The sequence below is a fragment of the Phycomyces blakesleeanus genome, assembly GCF_001638985.1.
Source record: "Phycomyces blakesleeanus NRRL 1555(-) unplaced genomic scaffold PHYBLscaffold_18, whole genome shotgun sequence".
In the NCBI taxonomy this organism is placed as follows: Eukaryota; Fungi; Mucoromycota; class Mucoromycetes; order Mucorales; family Phycomycetaceae; genus Phycomyces; species Phycomyces blakesleeanus.
This window is the reverse complement of record NW_017265151.1, coordinates 367,000-392,000: the sequence shown is the minus strand read 5'-3', so window position 1 is coordinate 392,000 and position 25,001 is coordinate 367,000. Positions and strand designations below refer to the sequence as shown.

The 25,001-nt window shown below is 33.9% G+C and overlaps 7 protein-coding genes across 7 annotated transcripts; 4 read left to right on the top strand and 3 right to left on the bottom strand.

Annotated features, from left to right (window-relative positions):
• Positions 1-1,380: 1,380 nt before the first annotated feature.
• Positions 1,381-3,619, top strand: PHYBLDRAFT_115157 (hypothetical protein; the record flags this gene model as incomplete). Its single annotated transcript, XM_018428440.1, has 9 exons — positions 1,381-1,512; positions 1,628-1,862; positions 2,031-2,090; positions 2,187-2,263; positions 2,357-2,454; positions 2,515-2,704; positions 2,835-2,873; positions 2,978-3,065; positions 3,135-3,619. 9 exons carry the CDS (start codon positions 1,381-1,383, stop codon positions 3,617-3,619), a joined length of 1,404 nt encoding a protein of 467 aa, XP_018288532.1.
• Positions 3,620-8,599: 4,980 nt separating this feature from the next.
• On the top strand, positions 8,600-9,715 carry PHYBLDRAFT_126377 (hypothetical protein). The gene is made up of 3 exons (XM_018429099.1): positions 8,600-9,037; positions 9,130-9,181; positions 9,260-9,715. Exons 1-3 carry the CDS (start codon positions 8,633-8,635, stop codon positions 9,694-9,696), a joined length of 894 nt encoding a protein of 297 aa, XP_018288531.1. The 5' UTR covers positions 8,600-8,632; the 3' UTR covers positions 9,697-9,715.
• A 5,132-nt stretch (positions 9,716-14,847) lies between these two features.
• PHYBLDRAFT_148403 (hypothetical protein) lies at positions 14,848-15,353 on the top strand (the record flags this gene model as incomplete). Its single annotated transcript, XM_018432079.1, has 2 exons — positions 14,848-14,867; positions 15,104-15,353. The coding sequence occupies 2 exons, from the start codon at positions 14,848-14,850 to the stop codon at positions 15,351-15,353; spliced, it is 270 nt and encodes an 89-aa protein (XP_018288530.1).
• A 730-nt stretch (positions 15,354-16,083) lies between these two features.
• Positions 16,084-18,772, bottom strand: PHYBLDRAFT_182407 (hypothetical protein; the record flags this gene model as incomplete). Its single annotated transcript, XM_018438615.1, has 5 exons — positions 16,084-17,092; positions 17,187-17,939; positions 18,010-18,073; positions 18,228-18,476; positions 18,722-18,772. 5 exons carry the CDS (start codon positions 18,770-18,772, stop codon positions 16,143-16,145), a joined length of 2,067 nt encoding a protein of 688 aa, XP_018288529.1. The 3' UTR covers positions 16,084-16,142.
• Positions 18,773-19,156: 384 nt separating this feature from the next.
• PHYBLDRAFT_57857 (hypothetical protein) lies at positions 19,157-20,785 on the bottom strand (the record flags this gene model as incomplete). Its single annotated transcript, XM_018440259.1, has 6 exons — positions 19,157-19,512; positions 19,596-19,752; positions 19,863-19,963; positions 20,103-20,299; positions 20,431-20,507; positions 20,771-20,785. The coding sequence occupies 6 exons, from the start codon at positions 20,783-20,785 to the stop codon at positions 19,157-19,159; spliced, it is 903 nt and encodes a 300-aa protein (XP_018288528.1).
• Positions 20,786-21,948: 1,163 nt separating this feature from the next.
• On the top strand, positions 21,949-22,977 carry PHYBLDRAFT_70590 (hypothetical protein; the record flags this gene model as incomplete). The annotated part of the gene is made up of 3 exons (XM_018442301.1): positions 21,949-22,110; positions 22,279-22,350; positions 22,762-22,977. The coding sequence occupies 3 exons, from the start codon at positions 21,949-21,951 to the stop codon at positions 22,975-22,977; spliced, it is 450 nt and encodes a 149-aa protein (XP_018288527.1).
• Positions 22,978-23,885: 908 nt separating this feature from the next.
• PHYBLDRAFT_171239 (hypothetical protein) lies at positions 23,886-25,001 on the bottom strand (the record flags this gene model as incomplete). Its single annotated transcript, XM_018436545.1, has 5 exons — positions 23,886-24,122; positions 24,292-24,432; positions 24,481-24,537; positions 24,584-24,826; positions 24,930-25,001. The coding sequence occupies 5 exons, from the start codon at positions 24,999-25,001 to the stop codon at positions 23,886-23,888; spliced, it is 750 nt and encodes a 249-aa protein (XP_018288526.1).

The following is a 25,001-nucleotide window of genomic DNA, read 5'->3' as shown; positions in this document are numbered from 1 at the left end:
TATTATAGAAAGTCTCTAGAATTACAAGACCACCAAGATGAACAATACCATTGGCGATAAACACTTTTAGCATGGATTGTTGTATGGTTGAAGATCTAATGTAGAATGATTAGACAGACATTAAAAAAAAAAGCCGAAAAATAAAAGAAAGTGAAATAAAGTAAAGGTACGGCAAGGTAAGCTAAACTTAGGGTAAGGTAAGGCAAGTTAAGTCAAGTCAAGGTAAAGAGAAAAGAAGAAGAAGAAGAAGAAGAAGAAGAAGAAACACTTGCGAATAAAAGAGTATAAAGGTCTTTGGCCAGTTGAAGGACTGTTGGAGGCCATTTAAGAAATAGCTCCAATGGCGAGAGGCCGGTGATGTTGAAGAGGTTGCCATGGTAGAGTATTCTCAAAGACAACTTAATATATATATATATATATAATAAGTATATAAATATATGTGCACAAGGTATTTTAAAATATATAAATATAAATATAAATATAAATATAAATATATATAAAAGGGATTCTTGTGGTAACTGTGGTCTTATGAATTTTTGCTTCTTTGCTTCTTTCTTTCTTTCTTTTATATTAAAAATAAAAACTCGTGTTTATGGAAATAAAAAGTCCGCATCCAAATGGTTAACCTACACAACAGGTTACTAGTATTAAAAGTATACATGTCTTTAAGCGTACCCGTATGTATATATATATATATATATATGCGTAGGTATAGATGTAGATGTAAATTTAGAGATTATGACTTGTGATTAAAGCCTCTTTTTATATATGAATTATTATTTTTACCCAACATAAGATCTACTCAAGATTTTTCTCTTTATTTTTATTTAATTGATTTCTTACTTTCTCTATTAAGCCATAAACAAAAGAATGACTACTTGGTTACAAAAATTGAATTTTAATCTACAGTACCTTATATATGCTAATGTTCGTAAAATCTAATCAAGACTAAAAAATAAATAAATCTATTATTAAAAAGTGAACAATGAAGCTCTAACTGTCTGAGTTTGAATACCATTCAACAGTCTCCGCAGTCACTTCAAATCCATCTTTCTTTCTTTCACTTTTTTTTTTTTTTTTTTGTGTCTAATACTCTTGTGCATTTTTATATTATATTATATTATATTATATAAAAGTATAATATAATATATAGTATATAATAAACCTATATACCTATATAAATATATATATATATATATATAATTATATATCTATACATAAACAAACAAACACTATATACATATTTATTTATTTTTACATACATACATACATACATACATACATTTTACATATATAAACAAAGAAGAAGAAGAATAAGAAATGTCAGCCATCTATAAGAAAATGAAGGCTGCTGCTGCTCTTGCCGCGACAGGAGAGCCTATGCAGGAGGGACAGAAGATCGTTGCTCAATTCAAGTCGTCCGATGGAGATGTCACAGGTCCCCCTCTCAATTTGCCCGGAGATGTCACACCTGAACAACTCGAACTTTTGTTGAATCAACTTTTGGAACAAGTAAATCAAATCATTTCATTCTTAATCAAACGATCTATTGAGATCTATAGTACATAATTTATTTATTCTTCTAAGAAAAAAAAAACAAGAAAATTAACAATCCATGTCTCATTAGTCTGAAGATCCTCTTCCTTACTCTTTCCATGTCGGTGAAGATGAGATCCTGAAGAATCTGTGGATCGATCGCAAGGACAAATCTACCGAAGACACCATCACAATTGTCTATCAGCCTCAGGCCGTGTTCCGTGTTCGTGCCGTATCTCGCTGTACATCCACCTTGTCAGGACACACAGAGGCTATTTTGTCAGTGTCATTTAGTCCCAATGGTGCTCAATTGGCTACCGGTTCAGGTAAATTAAAAATTTTAATTGAATTAAATACAACACCAAAAAAATAAATAAATGGGGTGGGTGGGATTTAGTGAATTGGATTTATATGCCTATACATTTTGTCCATGTTGATCTATTGTATTTATCTTTTTATCTTTTTTTTTTTCTTTTCGGACATACTGTATTTAGGTGATGCCACTGTCCGGATATGGGATTTGAATACAGAAACACCACAGCATACTTTGAAGGGTAAGAATATAATATAATGTGATGTAACGTAGATATGGATTAAGCTTGGCATTAGATTTGTGGTATTGACACTGTTTGTCAATTGTTTTTTAAAAGGTCATACAAGCTGGGTATTGTCTATTGCGTGGTCCCCTGATGGTAAGACCTTGGCTTCTGGAAGTATGGATAACACTGTAAGTTTGATTAAAAGAAGAACAGATATATTGATACACTGTTGATTATAATTTTTTTCTGTTCTAATTTTCTTATATATTTATGTCTTTTAGGTTAGATTATGGGATCCCAAGACTGGCAAGGCGTTGGGCGATGCTTTAAAGGGACATACAAAATGGATCACAGCATTGGCATGGGAACCTTACCATTTGTAAGCTAAATTTTTTTTTTATATATTGATTAAAATAATAATAATAATAATCTTTTGTAGGAATTCAAAGGCAAACCGTCTTGCAAGTTCATCAAAGGATAGTACTATCCGTGTATGGGATACTACTCTGAGAAAGATCTCCATGACGATTTCGCAGCACACAGCCGCTGTCACATGTGTCAAGTGGGGTGGAGAGGGGCTTATCTATTCTGCTTCTCAAGACAAGACAATCAAAGTCTGGAATTCTAGCGTAAGTCTCTCTTTTATCTGTATATTATATTATATTTTCTGGGGGGGTCTGTGTGTGTTACATGAGTACAAAAAATAAAGTAAAAAATATGTATGTATGTATATTCATTGTTCTCTTCTTTTGTGTTTAGGGTGCACTTGTCAAAACTCTACAGGGTCACGGTCATTGGGTAAGTTACAAAAATCCCAAGAGAAAAAAAAAAAAAAAAAAAAAACCTTTGTGATTATCAAGATTGAAATTAATTTATTTTTTGAAAAATAAAAATAATAATAGGTCAATTCACTTGCTCTTAGCACTGATTTTGTTCTTCGTACTGGACCATTTGACCACACTGGCAAACGTTATGCTTCTGAAGAAGAATGTAAATATCTTTTTTTTTTTTTAAAAAAAAAAACCCCCATTCTTATTTATTATATTATTTATTATATAGCCAAGGCTGCTGCTCTTGCACGATACAAGGCATTCAAGGGAAACAAGCCCGAGCGTTTGGTATCTGGCTCTGATGATTTTACCATGTTCTTCTGGGAACCCGAAGCCAGCAAGAAGCCAATTACCCGTATGACTGGCCACCAAAAGCTAGTCAACCATGTCAGTTTCTCTCCCGACGGCCGCATGATTGCCAGTGCTTCGTTTGATAACTCTGTAAAGCTGTGGGATGGCATGACAGGCAAGTTTATCGGCAATCTGAGAGGACACGTTGGTGCAGTATACCAGGTCTGTTGGTCGAGCGATTCGCGCATGCTGATCAGTAGCAGTAAAGACAGCACCCTGAAGATCTGGGACATCAAGAAGATGAAGATCAAGATGGATTTGCCTGGTCATTTGGATGAGGTGTTTGCTGTCGACTGGTCCCCAGGAGGAGACAAGGTAGCAAGTGGAGGAAAAGATAAGCAATTGAAGATCTGGAGACATTAAAAGAAAAGTAACATCACACATCATCACTATAAGTAATAGAAGCAAAAAACAATGATAATGAATATGAATATGTACTTTTCTTTATCATTATAATTATCATTTATCTTTAAGAAATATATATATATAATACACACAAAGACATTCAAACAGACAGACAGACATGAAATTGAAACATCAATATACTTCTTTGAAAAGGACTTTTTTTTTTTTCTGTTTGACATCATCATCGTCAACTTTTACTACACTTTAAACTCTACTCACCATTTACTCACACTATACTCACTATACAATCTACTTGTATGTATATATGTATATATGTATATAATAAACAAAAAAGGAAATCATGACGTTGAGACCATGTCTCAGCCCTAAATAAATAAATAAATAAAAATAATTTTTTTTTAAAAAAAATAAAAAATAAAAAATTAGTGAGTCAGTCAAATCAAGTCAAGTCAGTGAATTATTTATTTATTTATTTATTTATTTATTTATTTTTCCACCACTTTCTTTTCTTCTTCAATAATTTTTATTTCAAAAAAAAAAAAGAAATAAATATTAAATAAATAAATTAAAAAATAATAATAAAAATAATATATATAATTTGATATATATTTACAAAAAAAAAAAGAAGAAAGAAAGAAAGAAAAACTATTTTCCGGAATCATCAAGAATCGAATCGAATCGAATCGGATCGAATTGAATTGAATTGAAATATCATGACACTCTTTATTGGTAAATTGCCTTCTGATTTCAGAGAAAGTGATCTTGAAGACACTTTTTACAAGTATGGCAAGATCACAAGATGTGAAGTCAAGGTAAACTATTAAAGAAGAATGAAGTAATTTATTGGTCATTTATTCTAATCTTTATTTTATTGGTCTTGTTTCTTTTCTAGAGAGGTGTCAGTTTCTGTAAGTCATATTATACTATATTATAAAATTAAAGAAAAAAAAAAGGATTCAATTTGAATTTGATCTTTTTTTTTTTTTTTTAATTTAATTCAATTCATTTCAATTCAATTGATATTTATATATTTGTTGTAAGCCTATGGCTTTGTAGAGTTTGAAGACAAGTATGATGCTGAAGATGCCTTGAGAGCTACAGACGGAATGGTTCGTATCTATACAATGTTTATATAATATATATATATATATATATATATAAAAGAGAATTAATATTAAACAATATATTTGTAGGATATTGACGGTGTTCGTATTATCGTCGAACACGCCAAGAGCAAGGCACGTAGATCTGATGATCGCACATGTTTCCGTTGTGGTGACGAAGGTAAATAACACAATGATTGAACCCCCCCTCTTCAAACAAAAAAAAAAGTTCAATTTTTTTTATCACTCACTCAATCAATTAAACTAAATTATCATTATTTTTCTATCAGGTCATTGGGCTAGAGATTGCCGTTCCAGACCCAGGTAAATTAATAGTAACAAATCGTAGTATTCTTGCTGCCTTGGTTTTCTGTTTATCAGTGGGTTTCTCTTGCTTGGCTGCCTTCTCTATCTCTTTATCACTCTTTTGAATGATCCTTTCTTAAAAAAGTGTATGAGATAAAGATGGCAACAAAAAAAGAGAGAAAGTATGGGAGTAAGAGTGTAAAAATATAGTATAGTATAGTATAGTATAGTATAGTTGTGGTGGAGTGGAAGGGATCTGTTTGGTGCGTGCAAAATCTCCTCTTCTTTTGCTCTGTTTATTTTCATAGCGGCAAGGAAACAAGGGTCTTTTATTTTTTTTATGTACATAAAAATTTACAAAAGTCTGCCGCCCGCTCTTTTTGCCCACCTTCCATTCCACTTGAGAAAAAAAAACATTTAATTATCAATCAATCAATTCACTCTTACTCCATACAAATCCGCTTGAAGAAGAATCCAAGGCATATATATATATATATATATATATATATATATATATGTATAATACTCTTTCTTTATTTTTGTCTTAATTACCCTAAAGGACAACAACAAAATACTAAAACTCTATATTTTTATATGTAAATTCAATAGCCACAGACGCAGCTACTCCAGAGACCGTAGCTACTCTCGAGACCGCCCTCGTAGACGCCATAGAAGCCCCAGCTACTCCCGATCGCGCTCTCCCAGACGCCACAGACACCGTAGCTACACTCCCTCCCGGTCTAGATCGCCTGTCAGACACCACAGCCACCATAGCCAACACCACCACCACCGCGATGATCGCCTTGACTCTCCTCTGCCTCCCCGCGATCGAATGCGCTCTCCTCGCCGGGACTCCAGAGACGACATGATGCGTTCTCCACGCCGCGACTCCCGAGATGACAGCAGAGCTCGCTCTCCTCCTCCTCCTCCTCTGTCTTCTCACCCTCACACTTCTTCTTCTGTTTCTCCCCTTCCCCATTCAGAATCCCGTATGCGTTCCCGCAGCCCAGCCCCTCCCTCCCATCATCACCATGACGAAGAACACCATAGCCATCGCCAAGAAGACGAACAACAAGGTGACTATGAGCGTGAGCCTGAGCGTGAGCCTGAGCATGAGCATGAGCACGGACAGGATCGCGAACAGGATCGCGAACAGGATCGCGAACAGGAGCATGAGCGTGATGAAGAGCGCGACGGTAGGTCACGACTGGACGAACCCGAGAGACTCGCTGAAAACAGTGGGTCTGGGGATGAACAAGAATAAAAGAATAATAATAATAATAATAATAATTTTTTTTTTCAAAAAAAAAAAAAAAGAACCAAATCTCTATAATTATTATTATTTCTCTTTCTTTCTTATATTTTATATTTTTCAATATCAAAATATCAAATATAAATTATCATTATGTAAAAAAAAAAAAAAAAAAAAAAAAAAAATTGGTATAGGATTATATTTTAGAAGCAAAATAAATAAATAATAAAAAAAAAAAAAGGCAACATTAACACCACCAACAACAGAAAGAAAAGAAAGAATCATAAATAAACTCAATTATACATTAGATTATTTTCAATGCTGTGACTTGATAGCCAAATCGAATAAAGGGAGGATATGATAAACTTAAAGTGCGCGCAAAAGATGACAATTCTTGACAATGCGATTGAATTGACTATAAAGAATATTTATGTACCTCTTTTTTCTTAAAATGTGCCAGATCATAAACTGCACGGTCGTATGGAATAAATAGCATGAAAGATACACAAGAAAGAAAAGAGTGAAACTGTATTGTTGGTGCGTGTGGTGAGTTTGTAACTAGTTGTATGGTAGTGCAACAGAAAGAAAGATAAGAAAAGAAAATTGTAAGCAAGGTTGTTAAAGACATACAGAAGATTTACCTTTATAGGCAATACGGATACGCATGGAATTGACCCAAAATAGAGTAAAATCGCAGACGCACTGTCGCTAAACCTACCCAGCAATACCAAAAAGAAAAGAAAAAGTGAATAGGCTTGGGATATCTCTTTTAAAGTATTAAATCCTAACAATCGAGATTTCCTTAAACAAGGGACGATCTGAAAGACTTTTTTGTTTTTTGTTTTAAGCTTATTAGCATTATTCTTATTATTTTATCGTTAATTATCGCACCATTTAAAATACAATAAAAATAAGAGTAAAGCATGTATTTTCCACTTACTTGTGCCACTAAAATTTATTTATTTATTTATTTATTTTAGAAAACGAAGATCAAATAATAATAATAATAATAATAATAAAAGGCCCCCCCAAATAACGACAATGACAATGACAATGACAAAAGAACAAGGTACAAAACAGAAATTATATAATAGATCGACAGGAAAATTACAACAACAAAAAAGAAACTTTTCAGAATTTAGTTATTGTACTCTTCTTTAAATAAATAAATAAATAAATAAAATATTATGTAGGTATAAATTGTTTAAAGGGGAGGTGAATATGAAAGGAAAGTGAAGTAAAGGGGAGGAGGAGGGTTATGGTATTGAGCATAAAGATATCTTTTTATTTATTTTTTTGATCTGTTTAGGGTATTCCGATCGGCCTATCTTTTCCTTTTTGCTTATTAAAGCCAAACAACCAACCAACCAACCAACCAAAGATTATTACAACCTTGCCTTTAACCATGCATTACTCCTCTCTTCAAATGACACTCCTGAGCACACAACTTTAAACACTAAATACCATAACTAGAAAGTCATAATAATACAAATAAAAGAGGGGGGTGTAACACAAAATCAAGATACGAATATAAATACCTTACTTCTCCAAACCTCCTCCTCATCTACTTCTACTTCTACTTCTACTTCTACTTCTTCATTAGTTAACCATTCCAATTCTCTATCATAAATAATAAAGAAGAAGAAGAAGAAGAAGATGCTCTTTAGCTTTGGTATCACTCAAAAAGACACCTGCTCTTTCCTTAAGAAACTCATCAAGAAACCTACCCAGGTTTCAATCGAATCAAACTACCTCGCTCAACCCTCTCCCGCTCTCTCACCCTGGACCGATACCCGTCCTTCATCTACTCCAACCCTCTCTCAAACCACTCCTATTGTAGATCAACAGTGGCCTGTCTCAAAAACAATCACCAGTCACACCAATAAATCCACTACACCAAACTCATCCCTATCCTCCAGAACCGCCACATCCTCCTCAACCTCATCTCCAGCCAGTCTCCGCAAAAGACCTCATAGCAACGAATCAATCAACAGGTGGATCAACCAGCGTCCAACATCATCTATTGCCTCATCAATCCAATCCCGTCAATCATCGACCATTCGCTCAAAAGCAGCCCAAAAGCAGTACCAACACTATCAATCAAACTCTATTCAATCAACCTCAATGTCTTCCATTGGTCGCAGCCGGTCCCGCTCTTCCTCAGTCGCAAACAACACCGCACGCGCCCTGGCTCTCTTGCCCGAACCTTTGCCTGCTCAGCAACACCAACAGCTGCTTTGCCTACAAGATACCCTCCAGACCATTCCAGCTATGCCAAACAAGAGTGCCAAGTATGATCCGGTCGAATGGCCCGATGTGCTCTCGCGCGGAAACGACGAGCAGGATCGCATGGTCGCACAGCACTACATTCTCCGCACCGCATTTGGTGGCGATTTCTCGGCTCCTGCTCGATCCATGCTCGAAAAGGGCTGTGTGGTTCTGGACGTCGGCTGTGGTCCTGGCACCTGGACAATGGAGATGAGCACCGAGTTCCCAAACTCGAGTTTCATTGGCATCGACTGTCTGAATGCCTTTCCGCGCGACATCAAGCCAAAGAACTGCCACTTTAGAACATGTACAGTTGGCCAGCAATCGTCTACCACACTAGCGTCTCTGCCGTTTCCTGACAACAGCATTGACTACATCTTCCAGCGTGATCTGAATCTTGGTCTGCAGGCACATATGTGGAGTCCGTTGGTTAAAGAATATCTACGAATCCTTAAACCTGGAGGATGGGTAGAACTAATGGAACCTGTAAGTCTCTTTTTTTTTCTATATATATATAAAACAAAGTCTTTGTATCCATAGAAACACTCCAACTAATACAATTCTTTTTGGCTTTATAGGATATGGAAACACAAAGTAGTCTTCGAAACGAGTGTGCCATGAATGACAAACGTAAGTTATCTTTAAATTTTATTTTAAATTGTTTAAAAATATATATTTTATTAATAACTTTTTTTTTGTTATATTTAGTTCTTTATGGCCTTTCGCTTCGTCAACAAGACCCTTATGTTGGTCGTCGTCTTCCTTCGATTCTGGCTGTCAATGGGTTCAGACGGGTGGAAAGCGAATTCCAATCTCTTCCTCTTGGATGGGGCAGCAGTCATGCATCCCCTTTGAGCTCTCCTACACAACCCACACATCCCAACGCAAGTGAAAGTAACCCTCGTAATCCAAGTTTACCAGTCGACCTTTCACCACCTTGTTCCGAGTTTGCCAGAGCAGTCTCCAGCCACTATTTGTTTACCCTCCAGTCTCTTCAGCCCTGGTTATCTGCAGTGATCAACATCAGTCCTGAAAAATATGCTGCCACAATTTCCAACTTGCCGGCCGAGTGGAAACAAGCGCGCACTTATATTAACTGGCATTGCGCAGTTGCCCAGAAACCAAGAACGGAAGAACCCTTCTAAAGAAAAGGCAGAAACTTGCAAAGAAAAAAAAAAAATCTTAAAAGTGACTTTATTGTTGTCCCTTGCATACCAATATCACTCCACTATTATTTGCTATTACCACTACCATTTTCTTATTATTATTATCATATTGATTCTATTGATTCTTTTGTCTATATATTCTCCCTATTTATTTATTTATTTATTTATTTATGTTACCCACTCACTCACTCCCAATTGACTGTATAATATTCTCTTTGCGTCTATTCCTTCCTCTCTCCCACACATACATACAACTGGTATATTCGTCTGTCCTTGATGGATATGTACAAACCACAAATAAGAATAATGAATCAACCAACCAACCAACCAATCAACCCAAAAATAAACTAAAATCCATGCCTTATAATGCCTGAAGCTTTCAAAAAACAATTTGGATATGTATATAAAATTACAAGTCAAGTCAATATACAATTTATAGTATCACTTGTCTGGATTTATCTGTGGCAATTGAGTGTGTATAAAATATAATAATAATAGCAAATACTATGATCGATGTTGCATTGGATTGCATTGCATTGATAATAAGGGATAAGTAATCAAACAGGTAGATGATTATATAGAGTTTATAAGGTGGGTAGCCAGGAACTAATGATCCTTTATGTAACTTGGACAGAGAGATCTAGAGTAATCGATGAATTGTATGTTGCGATCGTAAGAAACTTTATATTTTATATATATATATATATATATATATATAATATCTCTCCTTTTATTTGATTTGCTTACAGAATATTAAATTTACTTTTATGTAAATTATTAATCTACCCCCCCGGAAGCACAAACCCGGTTGATCAAATAGAGTAACTTTATATTTATATTCATACATATCAACATAAGCATCGTTATCATTATCATTGTAGAAAATAATGATCGTTAAAATCAAGTCAAATCATATACATATAACCCTTTAGAAGAAGAAGTCATAGCAATCGAATCGAAAATTTTCTTTTATATTCTTTCCACCCTTTCCCCTTCCCCTATTTATTTATTATTCTTATTATGATCCCATATACCAAAAACATAAAGGTGTATATATATTTGTATACAATTGTGTATTATAAAAGTATCCCTCTAAAAAAAAAGAGTCAAAAAATAATAATAATAATAATAATAATAATAATAATAATAATAATAATAGTGATGATGATGGCGTTGGTGGCGATGGAAAGAAGATAGATGTAAAAGTATAATCATACCCATGACTAGACCTGTATTTTGTAGTCTTCTCGCTGTTCCTTTTTGTTAAGGAAATAGATAAAGCAATGAATAAAAACAAAAGAAAGAAGGAAAGAAAAGAGTATAGATAGATCCCATTTTCGTTTTCTGTACACAAGAAAAAGAAAAAGAAAGGGCGATGTGACCTACAGTATATTTTGTGGGTATCTATACTATTACTATTACTATTCTATGATATGCTATGCTATGTATGATGCGTGTGGGTTTAAAACACAAAATCCCATGTTCAATTCCATGGGGTCAGGCCTATTCAAAGAAGCTGGTCTGTACGTACATCCGTACCTACATACGTAGTTCTCTTTATTTTATATATATATATATATACATGGCTGTTATCAATTGCGCACCGGCCACAGTCATTAGACCTTTAATACGCATATACCCCCACCAGCACCCACACAAATATCCATATAAATACATGCACACATGCACATACTCAACTTGGATTACTAAATATGGGTGGACTATAGTATCATTAATGCACTGATTGCCATGGATATGTTCCGAGTATGATTCCATTAGTAAAACAAAGAAATAAAGAAAGAAAGGAAAGACTAGTTACATGAATAGATGGATATATTTTTACACATCTTGTGTAAACTAGAGTTGCCATGGGGATGTGAGAATATTTTTTGTTGTTATTGTTGATGTTGGCTCAGATGTCTTGTACAAAAATAAAATAAAATAAAATAAAAAATTAATCCAGTATCAAGCAAGATGAATAGAGTTCTTCAAATGAGACTTGTAAAGATTGTATTCTATTCAATACATAAAGAAAAGATGTATTTTCTTTTCTTTTGTTGTTAGTCATTTACTTGGCTTATATTTCTCGGTAACTAAGCAACCTTGCTTGCATATTTTATCAAGTTTCCCGGCTATAATGTAATGAATAATTGATATTATGATTATGAGTGAGCAAGACATACAAGATATATAAATATAATATGGTAATTAACCAAGCAGATAGATGAATAGAATAGAATAAAATAAAATAAAATATAGAAAAGTCCCTTGCTTTCATGAGAATTTGGTACTCTCGATCACCCAACATCATGGGTGTTATTGACTACGTTTTTTTTTTGTTGCATACACCCCATGACATTTAACTTTTATTTCCTGTATTATTTTTATTATTTTTATTCTCTATCTTTTTGCCTTGATTTTCTGCTTAAATAAATATATAATTCAATTGAATTCAATTAAATTCAATTCAACAAAATAATATTTATATTTATATTTATATATATAAATATTTGAATTTAATAAGGTTTGAACCATAAGAGTATACGCTTCCTATTTGCTTAGATAGGTACCACCAAGGATTAAACATTAGATTCCTATTGGCCTCTAACAAATGTGCAGGCTCGGAATTACAAGTTTTGCCATTTCCTACAGCTGTGTTTGTGTGTGACTAGATCAAGATACTGTACGACAGAAACAAACGACAAAACAAGGATGTTTTCTTTTTTTTTTCAATACAGATTTTGACTAGTGAGTTATATACCTATATATAAATATATAAATATAATTGAATGGTATTCTATACAAGATCTTGGTTAATCAATGACGCAGATACATGCTTTTATTTTTATTTTATCTATTTATTTATTTATTTATTTATTTAAAAAAAAACATTGTTAGAAGGTTTGATTATAAAGGCTAGTAGTATTGATTAATCTTGGTCACTCTTTCTATATAAAAGAGAGAGTTGGTGTCAAGAATGTGGTTAATAATATATGGCATGTAATATAAAAAAATTATACAAAATGAAAATAATTTGGCGTGGGATTATTGTTATTATTATTATTAAAGAGTATATATATATATATAGGAGAAGTAATATTCTATTATTACTATATGAATACATAAAGTATTATTATTTTGACATGGATTATCGTATGAAATACGTCTAATCAATATCAATACAAAAATACATCTTATTAATTAACAATATTATTCTAGGCTTAGGCTTAGGATTGTTATGTATGTATAAATGTGCATTTGAAATTCAATTCAAAAATAATAATAATAATAATAATAATAATAACGATTGAAACTACAGAAATAACGTAATTTTGTTTCAAAATAAAAATTATAATAATATTATATTCTTGGATGTTAAAATGGTCTGATAAAAAGATTATCACAAATCAATAGGATGATTGATTGATTTGTGATAATCTTCTCTAAAAAAATAATAATATTAATATTTTTTACTCTCAATCTTTTATCTTACACACTTTCAAGTTACATATATCCTTTCTGTTTATCTTGTGTGTCTTGACTTTACAAAATATATATATTTGCTATTAAAATCATTCATTTCTTTGTTAGAAAGGAGTCCCAGATATTTTGTACCTCAAACGTGTATTGAATGTTTTATAACCCCACAAAAGAACAACAAAGAAAAATAATATTTATTTATTTATTTATCTGGTTGATGAAATTCACTTTACGTTTTATGTACAGATCTCTTACTATTAGCCTTTATATATCTTTGCATGCAATATTATTAATAAATCTAAAACAACATCTATTGATCTATTCTTCTTCAACTTTAGGTGTGTCTAGCCACCAAATGACATGCAAATTTCATTCATAGTAATATGTTATCTGTGTCTGTGTCTATCTGTTCGAAAATCACCTTTCTTAAATGTTATCATCATCATCCTTCTTTTTTATTCTACTGTCCAGTGTAGGGTGTGGCAAAGAATAGCAAGGTAGACCAGGTACAAACAGAGCAGGGCAGGGCAGGGTAGTTTAAAGAAAATGGCCTAAATATCATCTGATTATTTATTACTGAAAATCAAGTAGATTTATATGTATTAAAAAGATATGTATATGTATTTGTGTGTGTGTTACTTTGAGCATTTACGATAGTTGTTACTACACGTTTCATACAAAACAAATAAATAAATAACTAAAGAAATAGTTGGATAAAATATTATTTGATTATTGTTTTTTTTTGTTCTTGTTAGTATGAGAACAAAAGGTACAAATATTTGGATATTATTTGTATATAAGCAGTTTTTTTTTTCTTTTTTCTTTTTTCTATTTAAAATAAAAATAATATAGGATGAATTCAATTTCTCTCACACCAGAATTGAAACAAGGGCACAGGCACCAAGAATTTTCTTGTATTTTTATTTTTGGTAAAATATGAAAAGGTTTATAAAGTAACGTTTGGTGTAGCCTATTTTATTTTTAATTTTTAATTTTGAAAATAAAAAACATTTATAAAATAATAATAGTATTTATTATACTAGTATGGATTATCAATGTAAAAAGGAAAGAATAAAATAGAATAGAAAGCAGTGTGAGCGGATAGACCAACCAACCAATATACATATAGATAGATATATAGATATGTAAGGTGGACTGGTGGGTAAAATGGTCGAGTAAGGCATGTAAGGAAAGGCAAGACAAGGTGTATAGATTTATATATGGGTTTTGTACCACAGAGTACGAGAACAAAAAAAAAAGAAGTTAAATCACAAGTGTTCCCCATTCCAAAGGGTCACCGTTCACCACATTCATATATAATTATATATATATATATATATATATATTTGTAATTGTGTAGTACATTGTCCTATTCTCGTGTCGACCCGACTCTTGTAAAACTATTCTTATGATTTTTATGATTTATTTATTTATTTTGTATATTAAAAATTCATGGTCCAAGCAAACCATCGATAATCATCAAGGTTTTCATTTTGTATTTTAGATTATATAATATGCTTATATACATTTTGAATATAATGTATATTTTATATATAAAGAAATTTATATTCTAGTTGAGGTAGTAAGCCCCATGTGTAGTATATGTATTTATGTCTTCTTTAATATAGAACAACAAGTTCCCAAATTCCCATGACAAGTGCTAGTACCAGGTTAGAATGATTTTTTATATATTTCTTTTAATATAAAATCTATATAAACCAGCCTGATTTTTTTATAATTAAAATAATCCCATCTTTTATATATATATAAACACAAAAAAAATATTGTATATAAAATCATTTCAAAACATACCAATTTCTTCCTTTCTCTTCCTTCTCTTTGTTCGATACAAAAAGACATTTTATATATATATATATATATATAAATACATTGCTATTATGCTCAGCTCTACAATGATCACCCAGTCATCCTTCGTTCACCACTATAATTTCCATCAGCACAGCACAAAATTATTGGCCGCCCCTCTGTCAAAGCCCCACGAAGGGCCAGCATCTAAATATACCTATCGACCATGTCCTATCTGCTCAGAGCGTCTTCTTGTTCGTATATACGGTGCATTTGTACACAAATGGATCAACCTCCACTTTGCCACACACCACCATGAATTCATGCACATTGTAGTCAACCTACATTAAAAAAAAACATTCGCACGCACATACACATAGTCGACCTTTAATCCATTCAATCAATCTTCCCGACTCAACCAAACCCAAACCAGACCAAAGAAGATTAAGATTAAGACGATAATTTAAGAAGAACAAAAACACACATATATATATTTCAACATCATACAAACGCAAATTTCCTTTCATTCTTTCAATTCAAAAATTCAACATTTCATTGTATATACACATAACACACTCCACATTCAAAAAAAAATCACATATATATCAAACACTCAAAAAAAAAAACTCACAACACATACCATACATACATAATATACATAATATACATATTCATACACATCAAAAAAAAATCCCTCCTTTGAATTTCCCATCTACCTATTTGTTTGTCTGTATCCTTGTCTTTTTCATCCTGTAAAGCCCAAAGACAATATATATATATATATATATAATACTTTTCATTTTATAAACAAAACTCAACACAAATCAAACATCTTTTTCTTTTTCAGTAAATTGTAGATATAAATATATTATACATACATACATACATACATACATACATACATACATTATACCCAACCAACCCACCCATCTCCTTGTCTCAATATATATATTATATGTATATTGCTTTTATTTCACAATTTCAAATATAAATAAATAAAACTCAAGCAAATTTGAATAATAATAATAATAATAATAATAATAATAATAATATTTTGATTGATTGATTGATTGATTGATTGATTTACCCATTTACCCATTTATTTATTTATTTATTTATTTATTTATTTATTTATTTATTTATGTGTCTTGTTCATGAGGCTTATGTAGAATAGTCTCTGTATTTAAAACTTCTGGTTCCTTTGTAGATTCAATGGATTTGGCATCCGAACTCAAACTCTCGGTAGGTTGAGGTTGCTGAACATTGTCACTCTCATTGCCAGACTTTTCGGAAACCAGAGATTCTTGTTCCTTTTCTTTTGGTTCCAAAACATCATCATTTTCAACAGGATCCGATAGTTCTGTCGATTGACTGTGTTGGGGTACCTTTGGTGGTAATGATGATAACGATAGCTCATCATTACTGCCATTACCCTCCACTCCTTCTATTTCTTTTCCTTTTGGTTCTTGTTCTTGTTCACTTATCGATTGCGCTTCTTTAATCTCTTTCTGATACGCCTCTTCCTCAGCCGCATATCGCTCACTCAACTGCTTTTTTTCTTCCTCAGCCGAAAGCACAGGCTCGACTTCTAGCGGTGGCGGAATCCTGAATCCTCCGGCGTCAATGCGCTGTCGGTAAGGTATACCCGGTCCACCACTGCCGTTACTTCCAGGCGGTCCCATGAATTGTTGCTGAAACTCACTATAGGTCCGTTGCTGGGCACCTCCCTGTTGTTGGCGCATAGAGACGTGGCGGAACAGTTGTTGATAGTTTGTTTGGTATGACACTGGTCCAGCATATTGTTGAGGGGGGTACATTCCGACCGGTTCTCCTCCTCCTCCTACACTACCATGTAATGACGAGTGTGGCAGGAATGGAGAGCTGTTATATCCTGGTGCTCCAATACCACTACCACTACCACTACCACTACCACTACCACTACCGTTGCTACCCGTGCTTCCAATACTATTACTGCTAGTGCTGGCGTTCATATTGATGTTCATGTTGTTTGCTCCCAAATGGGCGTGGGACTGGAAAGGTGACTCAAATACCCCAGGCTCAACCAACTGCTTATCCTCATGTTGTTTACCTTGAAATCATTACATAATCAGTCCATCATTTCAAAAAAAAAGAAAGTTTTCTCTTTGGCTACTGCTATCCTTATTACCAACTCAAATACTTACTGGATGAGCTGTCATCGTTACCATAGGCAGGCGGCGGAACATTGTCGTACAGAGGGTAAGGAATTCTGTCCTGGCTCGGATTTGCCAAGGAATAGAGGTGGCTTGGTGGCTGTTGGAAAGATCTTCTTGGCGGTAAGCTAGGTCCAAACGAACTACTGCTTGTATTGTACTCGGGCTGATAAAAGTAATGGTCGCCTTTTGCTTTGAGCTGGCCACTCTCTTGATCCATCGTATATACACTACTGGCATCATCCATACTCATCGTGTCAGAATCCATCATTCCTGGAATAGCCAGGGTTGCTCTCTGCTCTCCCTCCGCCGGACTCCAGGCCTCGAGGGCCAGCAGACAGTCCTGGACGATTGTGCTGGCCACCTCTTCGTTCTCATATGGTCTGCGGGTTGTCTGGCCAGCCGGGGTGGGGTCGATATCGAGGAGGTCGACCAGATAGTTTCCAAATCCTGCCAGGATTGCTGACTTTTCAGCAAATTCATTCATCGCATTGAACCGCAGATAGAATGCCTCGCGAAGTGCAAACCGTTTGAAATCGCCCATCTCCATCTCGGTCTCTAGGGTGTCTTTCTGCAAAGCATCGAGTTCCTTTTGAAACTCGATCTTCTTTGGCGACTTGGGGTTGGTCTTGGCCAGGTGTGTGATCCGTGCCTGAAGAGTCTTCTTTTTTTCGCGCATCTCGGATAACTGTTCCTCTCTTTCTCTGATTGCCTTTATAGCATGGCGATACTGTCTGTATTTACCTATTATCATCATTATTGTTATTATTGTTATTATTATTTTATATAATATAATATTAACGCTTTACTTTACCAGCATATTGCTTTTCGAGATCAACTTGCTTATCCAATAATTTGCACAGCTTACTAACAATATCCTTTTTTTTTGTATATGTGTTTAGTTATTTAGAAATAAAGAAATAGTATTAAATAGCCTATAAGTACTATAGTGAGCACTACTCCCTCCCCTCTCCCTCAGACCCAAGTACTATATACTACTCATATAAAGAAGAAAGAAAGCTGTAATCTTACTTCGAGGTCACGGCTATCAGGTCCTGCTTCTTGTCTTTCTTCAGTGGCCCACTCCATCAACATGCGATTGGTCTCTGAATGCTGATAAGACAATGAGCGCATTGAAGCAAGATCGGTACGTTCTTTGTAAATCCACATCGAGAGTGCCTTTGTGTCTTGTCTCTGGAGCGGATTGTTTCGAACCATTTGAGTTCTGACATCGGTAGTTAGGCGACTGAGTGAATATTGTAAGTCTTTAAGCATATTTTTCTTTTTTGTGTGTGTGTGTATGTTTTTTTAATAAATAAAAAAAGAAAGGCAAGAGAACAAACAAACAAATAATAATAATAAAAAAAAAGAGGTGGGAAAATATTATATTATGTTACTATGGATATAATTATTATTGTTCTTATTAAAGATGGCTGTGCCTATCTGCTTTTCTGTAGACTATAACTGTGTGTACCAATACAATACAATACAATACAATTTTTATTTTTATTTTTATTTTTACTTACTTTGGTGTCTTGGTTACTGTCTGATGATGATGATGATGATGACACGGCCATTAGTATCAAAAAGGAATTTGGTACTACATCCAAGAATAAATCAAACCAAATTGAATTCATACAGTGTATTCTTTACTTATTATATTTTTTATTTATATGTATATTTGCCAAGGTAGCTTATACAAACGCTTATGGACACATACAGTCCATCAACTCTCAAATGGATCCATTTAACCGATTCTATTTAAAATAGGCTTTTAAGCAGTTTTCAAAAGGACCTTTTTTTCCCTTTTTTTTTTTTTTTAGTGTTTGAATGGTAACAGGATTCAGTTATTATTTGTGCGAGTATTTTCAGACTCCATAAGCTGGTTAAGCTTTACTTTACTTTATTTCTATTTTATTTTACAGAAACTTAATTTTTTTTTCAAATTTTTATTTATTTATTTAACGATCATCAGGGCTATTGTCCATATCATAAGCTTGGTCTATCCACCTTTCTTGAATATCTCTGACGTCTTCGTGGTAGCCTGCCTGCATGGCCGTCAGCATGATCGATTCATTTCCTTCTGTCAGACCACCGAACACAAATCCACCGGCCTTGTCGATCACCTGCTGCAGTTTCATCATCGATCCCTTGTCCTCGACACAAAGAGTGTAAAAGCCGACTAGTGAGAAGTCTTCGATCAGATCACATAGTGCCCGGTTGAGAGCCTTAAACTTTGATCCAAACGGGTCTTCGTTTAGAGACTCCAACAGGTACGACAAGTTCATGACATCAGTGTAATATTCAAGATTGAACCCTTTTTTTTTCGTATGTTTATGTGAGTGTGTTAAATTATGACGAGCTATTTCGAAAATATCTATGTTTATATGTATTGCTTACTAAGTTTTCCGTAGGATTCAATAAGATCAATCTTTGACAGAACATTGACGTGAGGAAGTTCCAGCATCACCATGGTCTTGAGTGACAAGAGTAGGACCGAAATATACTTTGCAGGGTCTGTGCAATAGTGAGCATCTACCATATGAACAGCCACCAGCTAATAATGAATAATCCAAATATATATATATAAGAAAAATGTAGGGTTTAATATCGTACACATTCTTTTCTTCCTTCCTTTCTTCCTTTCTTTCTTTCTTTGATATTTACTCTATAGTCCAGCTTTTCTAATTTAGCCAAAATGTCCTTGACAGCTGTGTGGTGGGTGAAAAGTTCTACTTGACCAGGAAAATCAAATAGAATATAATGATCTAAACAAAGATAAATAAATTAATACACACATTAAGAGAAAGTGAGTTTGAGATAAAGATATATACTATAAATATTCCATAAATAATAATAATAATAATAGTAGTAGTAGTAGTAGTATATTAGTAATCAAAAGGATACCTTTGATTGGTTTCAATTGCTCAACAAGCCAATCGAGATTCTTCAAGAGATATTCAAGACAAAACATGATTCCTCCATTGGGCCCTAATTCAAGGTCTTTCATTGTGTCTTCCAAGGTAATCAGATCGGCAATGTTAACTGCGCAGGGATAAGGAATGTGATCATTGGCAGGATCAAGATTGACAATCGCGACCTTTCTACAACAAACAATAAAAGCATAAAAAGAGAGCAAAAAAGAAAAGTATTATTGTTATTGTTATTGTTATTAATGAAGAGTTGGTAAATCAAGATTCCTAAATAAAATGTACAAAAAAAATTAAAAACGCACCTCCCCATTGCTGTCAGGTATTGATATGCACCCCAACAATAAGTCGTCTTTCCTGAACCTGGAGGGCCTACAATAATCTATGCCACAAACAGACAGACAGACAGACAAACAAACAAGCAAACAAACAAAAAACAGATGCATACACGTACACATACACACAGACAAGTACAACGTACGTACAGACGTATAATTGTAGACATAATATATATAAATTTTATTAATATTCATATTAATAGTATTGAATTGGATTGGATTGGAGTTTGTGTTTATGGAAAGGAAAGAGAAGAGAGTAAACATTGGACTGTTGGGTATTTAGAGAGTATATTAAAGAAAGACGTACTTGTCCAAATGGCATGTTGAATCTGTTGTTTGTAGTTAAATGCGAATGTGAATGTGAATGCGAATGTATACAGTGCCGCCAAAGCCAATTCGTGCTAGTTTTTTTTTTTAAAAAAAAAATTCCACCATTTCATTGGCTCATTTCGCACTTTTGTTGGGCCTCAATTTGCACTTTTTCAGTCACCAAATTACATCTTTGTAAATTTCAAATTGTGCTTTTCTTTCTTTCTTTGCAACTATTAAATAAAATAAATACTAATACGCTCTACTATGAAAACAGCCAAGAAAAAGTTCTTGATAAAGCTGGGAATGAGGCAATGAACTGGAAGGAACATCTGGATACTTTCAGCATCATATCATTAATGAAGTCGAGCCAGTACCAGAAAATTTCAAAAGCCACCAGAGGAGGTTCTCCAGCAATTAGATCAAGACGTTGAAGAGGCAGTCGAAGAAATACAGAAATACAAGTCAACGTATAACGTATACTCGGAAAAACAAAGAACACTTTTCTATTACTTCAACAGAATAAAACTGCTGAAAGCTGCCCCCTGCTGGTAGAAATGCAGGGATTAACGTGCGCACTGCACAAGATTGGGGGAAGAGATTGAAAGAAGATCCAAATTGGATTATTTACGGAAAAAAATCACACACCAACAAAGTTAACCTTAAGTAATTTCAGCTGCAAAAAGAGCATAAGCAGCAACTCCCTGAGTTTTTTTTCGAAAAGAATCCTCAGACAAATAAACAAGATGCAGTCAACAGTTTGGCTCAGGATTTCGAAGTGTGATATACACCCCACAATTGAGTGAAGAAAAAACTCCACAACCAAGCACTGATTCCTTCTTGCTAATGAACCTGGCAAGTTAGCAATCTTCGGAATTGTTACACACCAGGCACACGTACAATACACGCTCATACAGTGTAAACCAAGCATTACACAACAGGGATTTGAATTACAAGAATTTTAATAGTAACAGATATAAGCAATATTATTTTGTCTCTTTAATTAAAATAACACTCACAGTATCTAATTTTCTCATTATTGAGATAATAACCTGATAACAATTCCGAATACCTCATGTTGCAAGCGTTCTTTATGCTGATTGCTTGATGCTTCGATGACTAGCTGTTCTTTGCCATGCATATCGCAGCCCAAACCGTCGACGTATCTGAGCGCTGATGAAGTCCATAAACTTACATTCATATTCATTCGTAAAGATTGCTGGAGATTGTCCTCACATCATTGAAAATTCAGGCAATCAGTCTGTTGGCCAAATGTTTATAATATTAGAACCACTTATTTCACAAATTATGTGCGCTCATGTCTGCTTTCACGTTGATGTAAGCTTGTTGATCGATCGATAAAATCAGCCAGAGCAAATTGGAGTGTTTTAATTAACTGCTTTTCCATTATGTTGATCGTGTTTGGGTAAGACTGGGTCTATGCCCAAGATGGTAGTATTTCTGGAGATTGATCAAGTGCGTTCAGAAGCATGGTGTGTACGATAGGAAATCTCTTCAGATATTTCATTGTCGTTTGGTCTTTTTCATGTTTCGCCAAAAGCTGTGACAAAGGCTGAGGTAAGCTTGGAGTTGTAAAGCGTCACAATGATTACAATGTCTTCAAGAGATGTAATAGTTTTTTCTAGTATTTTTGAGACGTCATTATATTGTCGCGTAGGTTTGAGAAAAGTGAGGATCGTATTGCTGTATTTCGAAATTGACACGCTGCCTTGTCTTGCACATTGTCTGTTGGGTGTAGCGTTAGTTTAATTCTGAAAATGATTGGCTGTGACGAATCTTCAAAAAATGAAAAACGAGCATCCAAGCATCTAAAAAAATAGTTCGATACTCTAGATGTCGTGACTTGGCCGAAATTTTGTAAATTTTGTACTTTATGTACGATTGATGGCAAAGTTCATATAGAAGCAAAGTCAAAACCAAGCCATAATCAATCTATATAAAAGTAGTTATCTTGATACCAAATTATAGAAGTCTAACTTAATTGTGAGGAATTTGGGCATAGGCACTATATTTATGGGTACTCTAATCAAGCGTATTGTACATATGAATTTTGACATATATGAGAGAAAACATATCAACCAAGGGTCATTAGGGGGTTTCACCAGTCTTTTTTCGATACTTATTATTATTGGCTGGTGCTTAAACTACCGCTATATCCAACAGTCAAGCATCCAAAGCTGGTGAAACCCCCTATTCAGAGAACTTTAATAAATCTGAGCCTGTCACAGCTCCATACAAACAAAAAATTGATTCTACTGGACAACAAATCATGGACTTTTTGCCGGCATCAAATAATTATATCTGGTCCCTAAAGATACAGAATATTCGTATAAAGACTTTTGTGCTTTGCAGAAAAAAAAAGGGATGAGTGGGGATTACTTACCAGTTGGTACTTTAAACTCTGGTAATATATATATGTGAAAGATAAAAACATGATACACTTAAGAAGGCCAATAAATAGTAAAATATGCAACAAGACTGCGTCACACTCTAATGACAACAACTTCTTATGATCTTCTACATAACTGGCTATTGATATATATATATTTAGGACACACCATTTTGCCCTGAAAGATTAGAGAAAGATACCGGGCCCCGGACATGTAGTTACAATTTATTAGTCCGGTTAGATAGTAATGTCGTGCCCAACCAAGAAACGTTGTTCCCGTAATATTTCTGATTAGAAAATGTCGTCCCCCTAATATCAACGAAATAAGATCAATGATTTTCAGTCTATGACCAGACAAAACTGCACAAAAAAAAAGAAGTCAACTTTTGGCAAGTATTCAAGGCTTTCATATATATATATACATACATGAGTATAAATATATGTAAGTGTATAGATATAGATTGATCGCATTTCATTTCATTTTATTTAAAGGTATCTCTAAAGCATGACGTGCTCTATTCGCTTATATATATTCGGGTGTGTATGTATAAAATTCTCATTACTCTTTACTATTCTTCTTCTTCTTCTTTATCTTTTTGGTATAATTTATTGTTATTATTATTAATTCTGCATCTTTGGTAGTATTGACGTTGGTATTGTTGCTGTTGTGTGAATATGCTTTTCTTCTTTTTCTTCTTTGTCTTTAAATTCCAGTCCATTTCTTCTCGTCACTTGTGAAAGGAAATACAGTCGACTGTTGAAAAGATTGGTTCTTTTCGGTATCATGATGCCATGGTAAATGTGCCATTGGAGGTTGATCTACGGTAGGAGCAGCATTTGAACACAATGGAATGCTGACATAATCGTCGGATGGGTATGATCCAGAGAATCTCTGGCTAGGTAGTGAGCTGTAACGATCATCGAATTCGATAACAATAGCCTGTGATTGTTTGTACATTAATTAGTTATTTAAAATTGATTAATAAATGATTTAATCAATTAATTGATCAAACAAGCGAGTAATTCATATGTATGTATATATAGAAGAAGTTTTGGTTTTATTATTATTTTAAAGTAATAATTTTAATCTCTTTATCTATATAACCTACATAAGATGTCTTGAACCCAAGAATTTGATGTGGATCTGATTTGTTGAGGTGGTGGCCATTTTTACTCAATCGATAGTTTACACCACGAATGTTCTGTGTAGCATTGACTTGGCTGCAAATCTCCAGGATTGCAAATTCAAACTAAAAGAGAGAAAATTAATATCAATAGCAGTAGCGATAATGAATTACTTGAATACTAATAATAACAATTAGTAGTAGCTTGTTATATTGGTATTCTATTCTATTCTATTGTACTGTACTATATTTTATATTAAATACATATTATATTTACCTGCTGTTGGGTTCGTCTGTACCCCCACACAAATAATGCAGTGCTCATCACCATTACAAGAAGCAGGGGTATTAGAGTATGGTTTGCTTTAAAGTGAATTCTCACAATGTGAGCCAAGACGGCAGTCAGCATCCAGAAAACCCAGAGAGTACACAACCAGATTGCCTTGCTGCCTGGAGGAGGGCAACGATGAGCAGCCTGGTTGAATAAATTGATGGTCGAGCAAAAACTCTTTCTAGATAACTACATGTCAAATAATATAGATAGATAATAAATTTTGTTAATAATATTCTAATCGTTTCTCTTTTGTATATATCAGATAATAATAATAATTATAGTAATTTACATAGTGCTGGAGATCAAATGTGTATTGATCATCAAATCGCTTATTCATCATTGGAAGCTGTACGGACTTCAT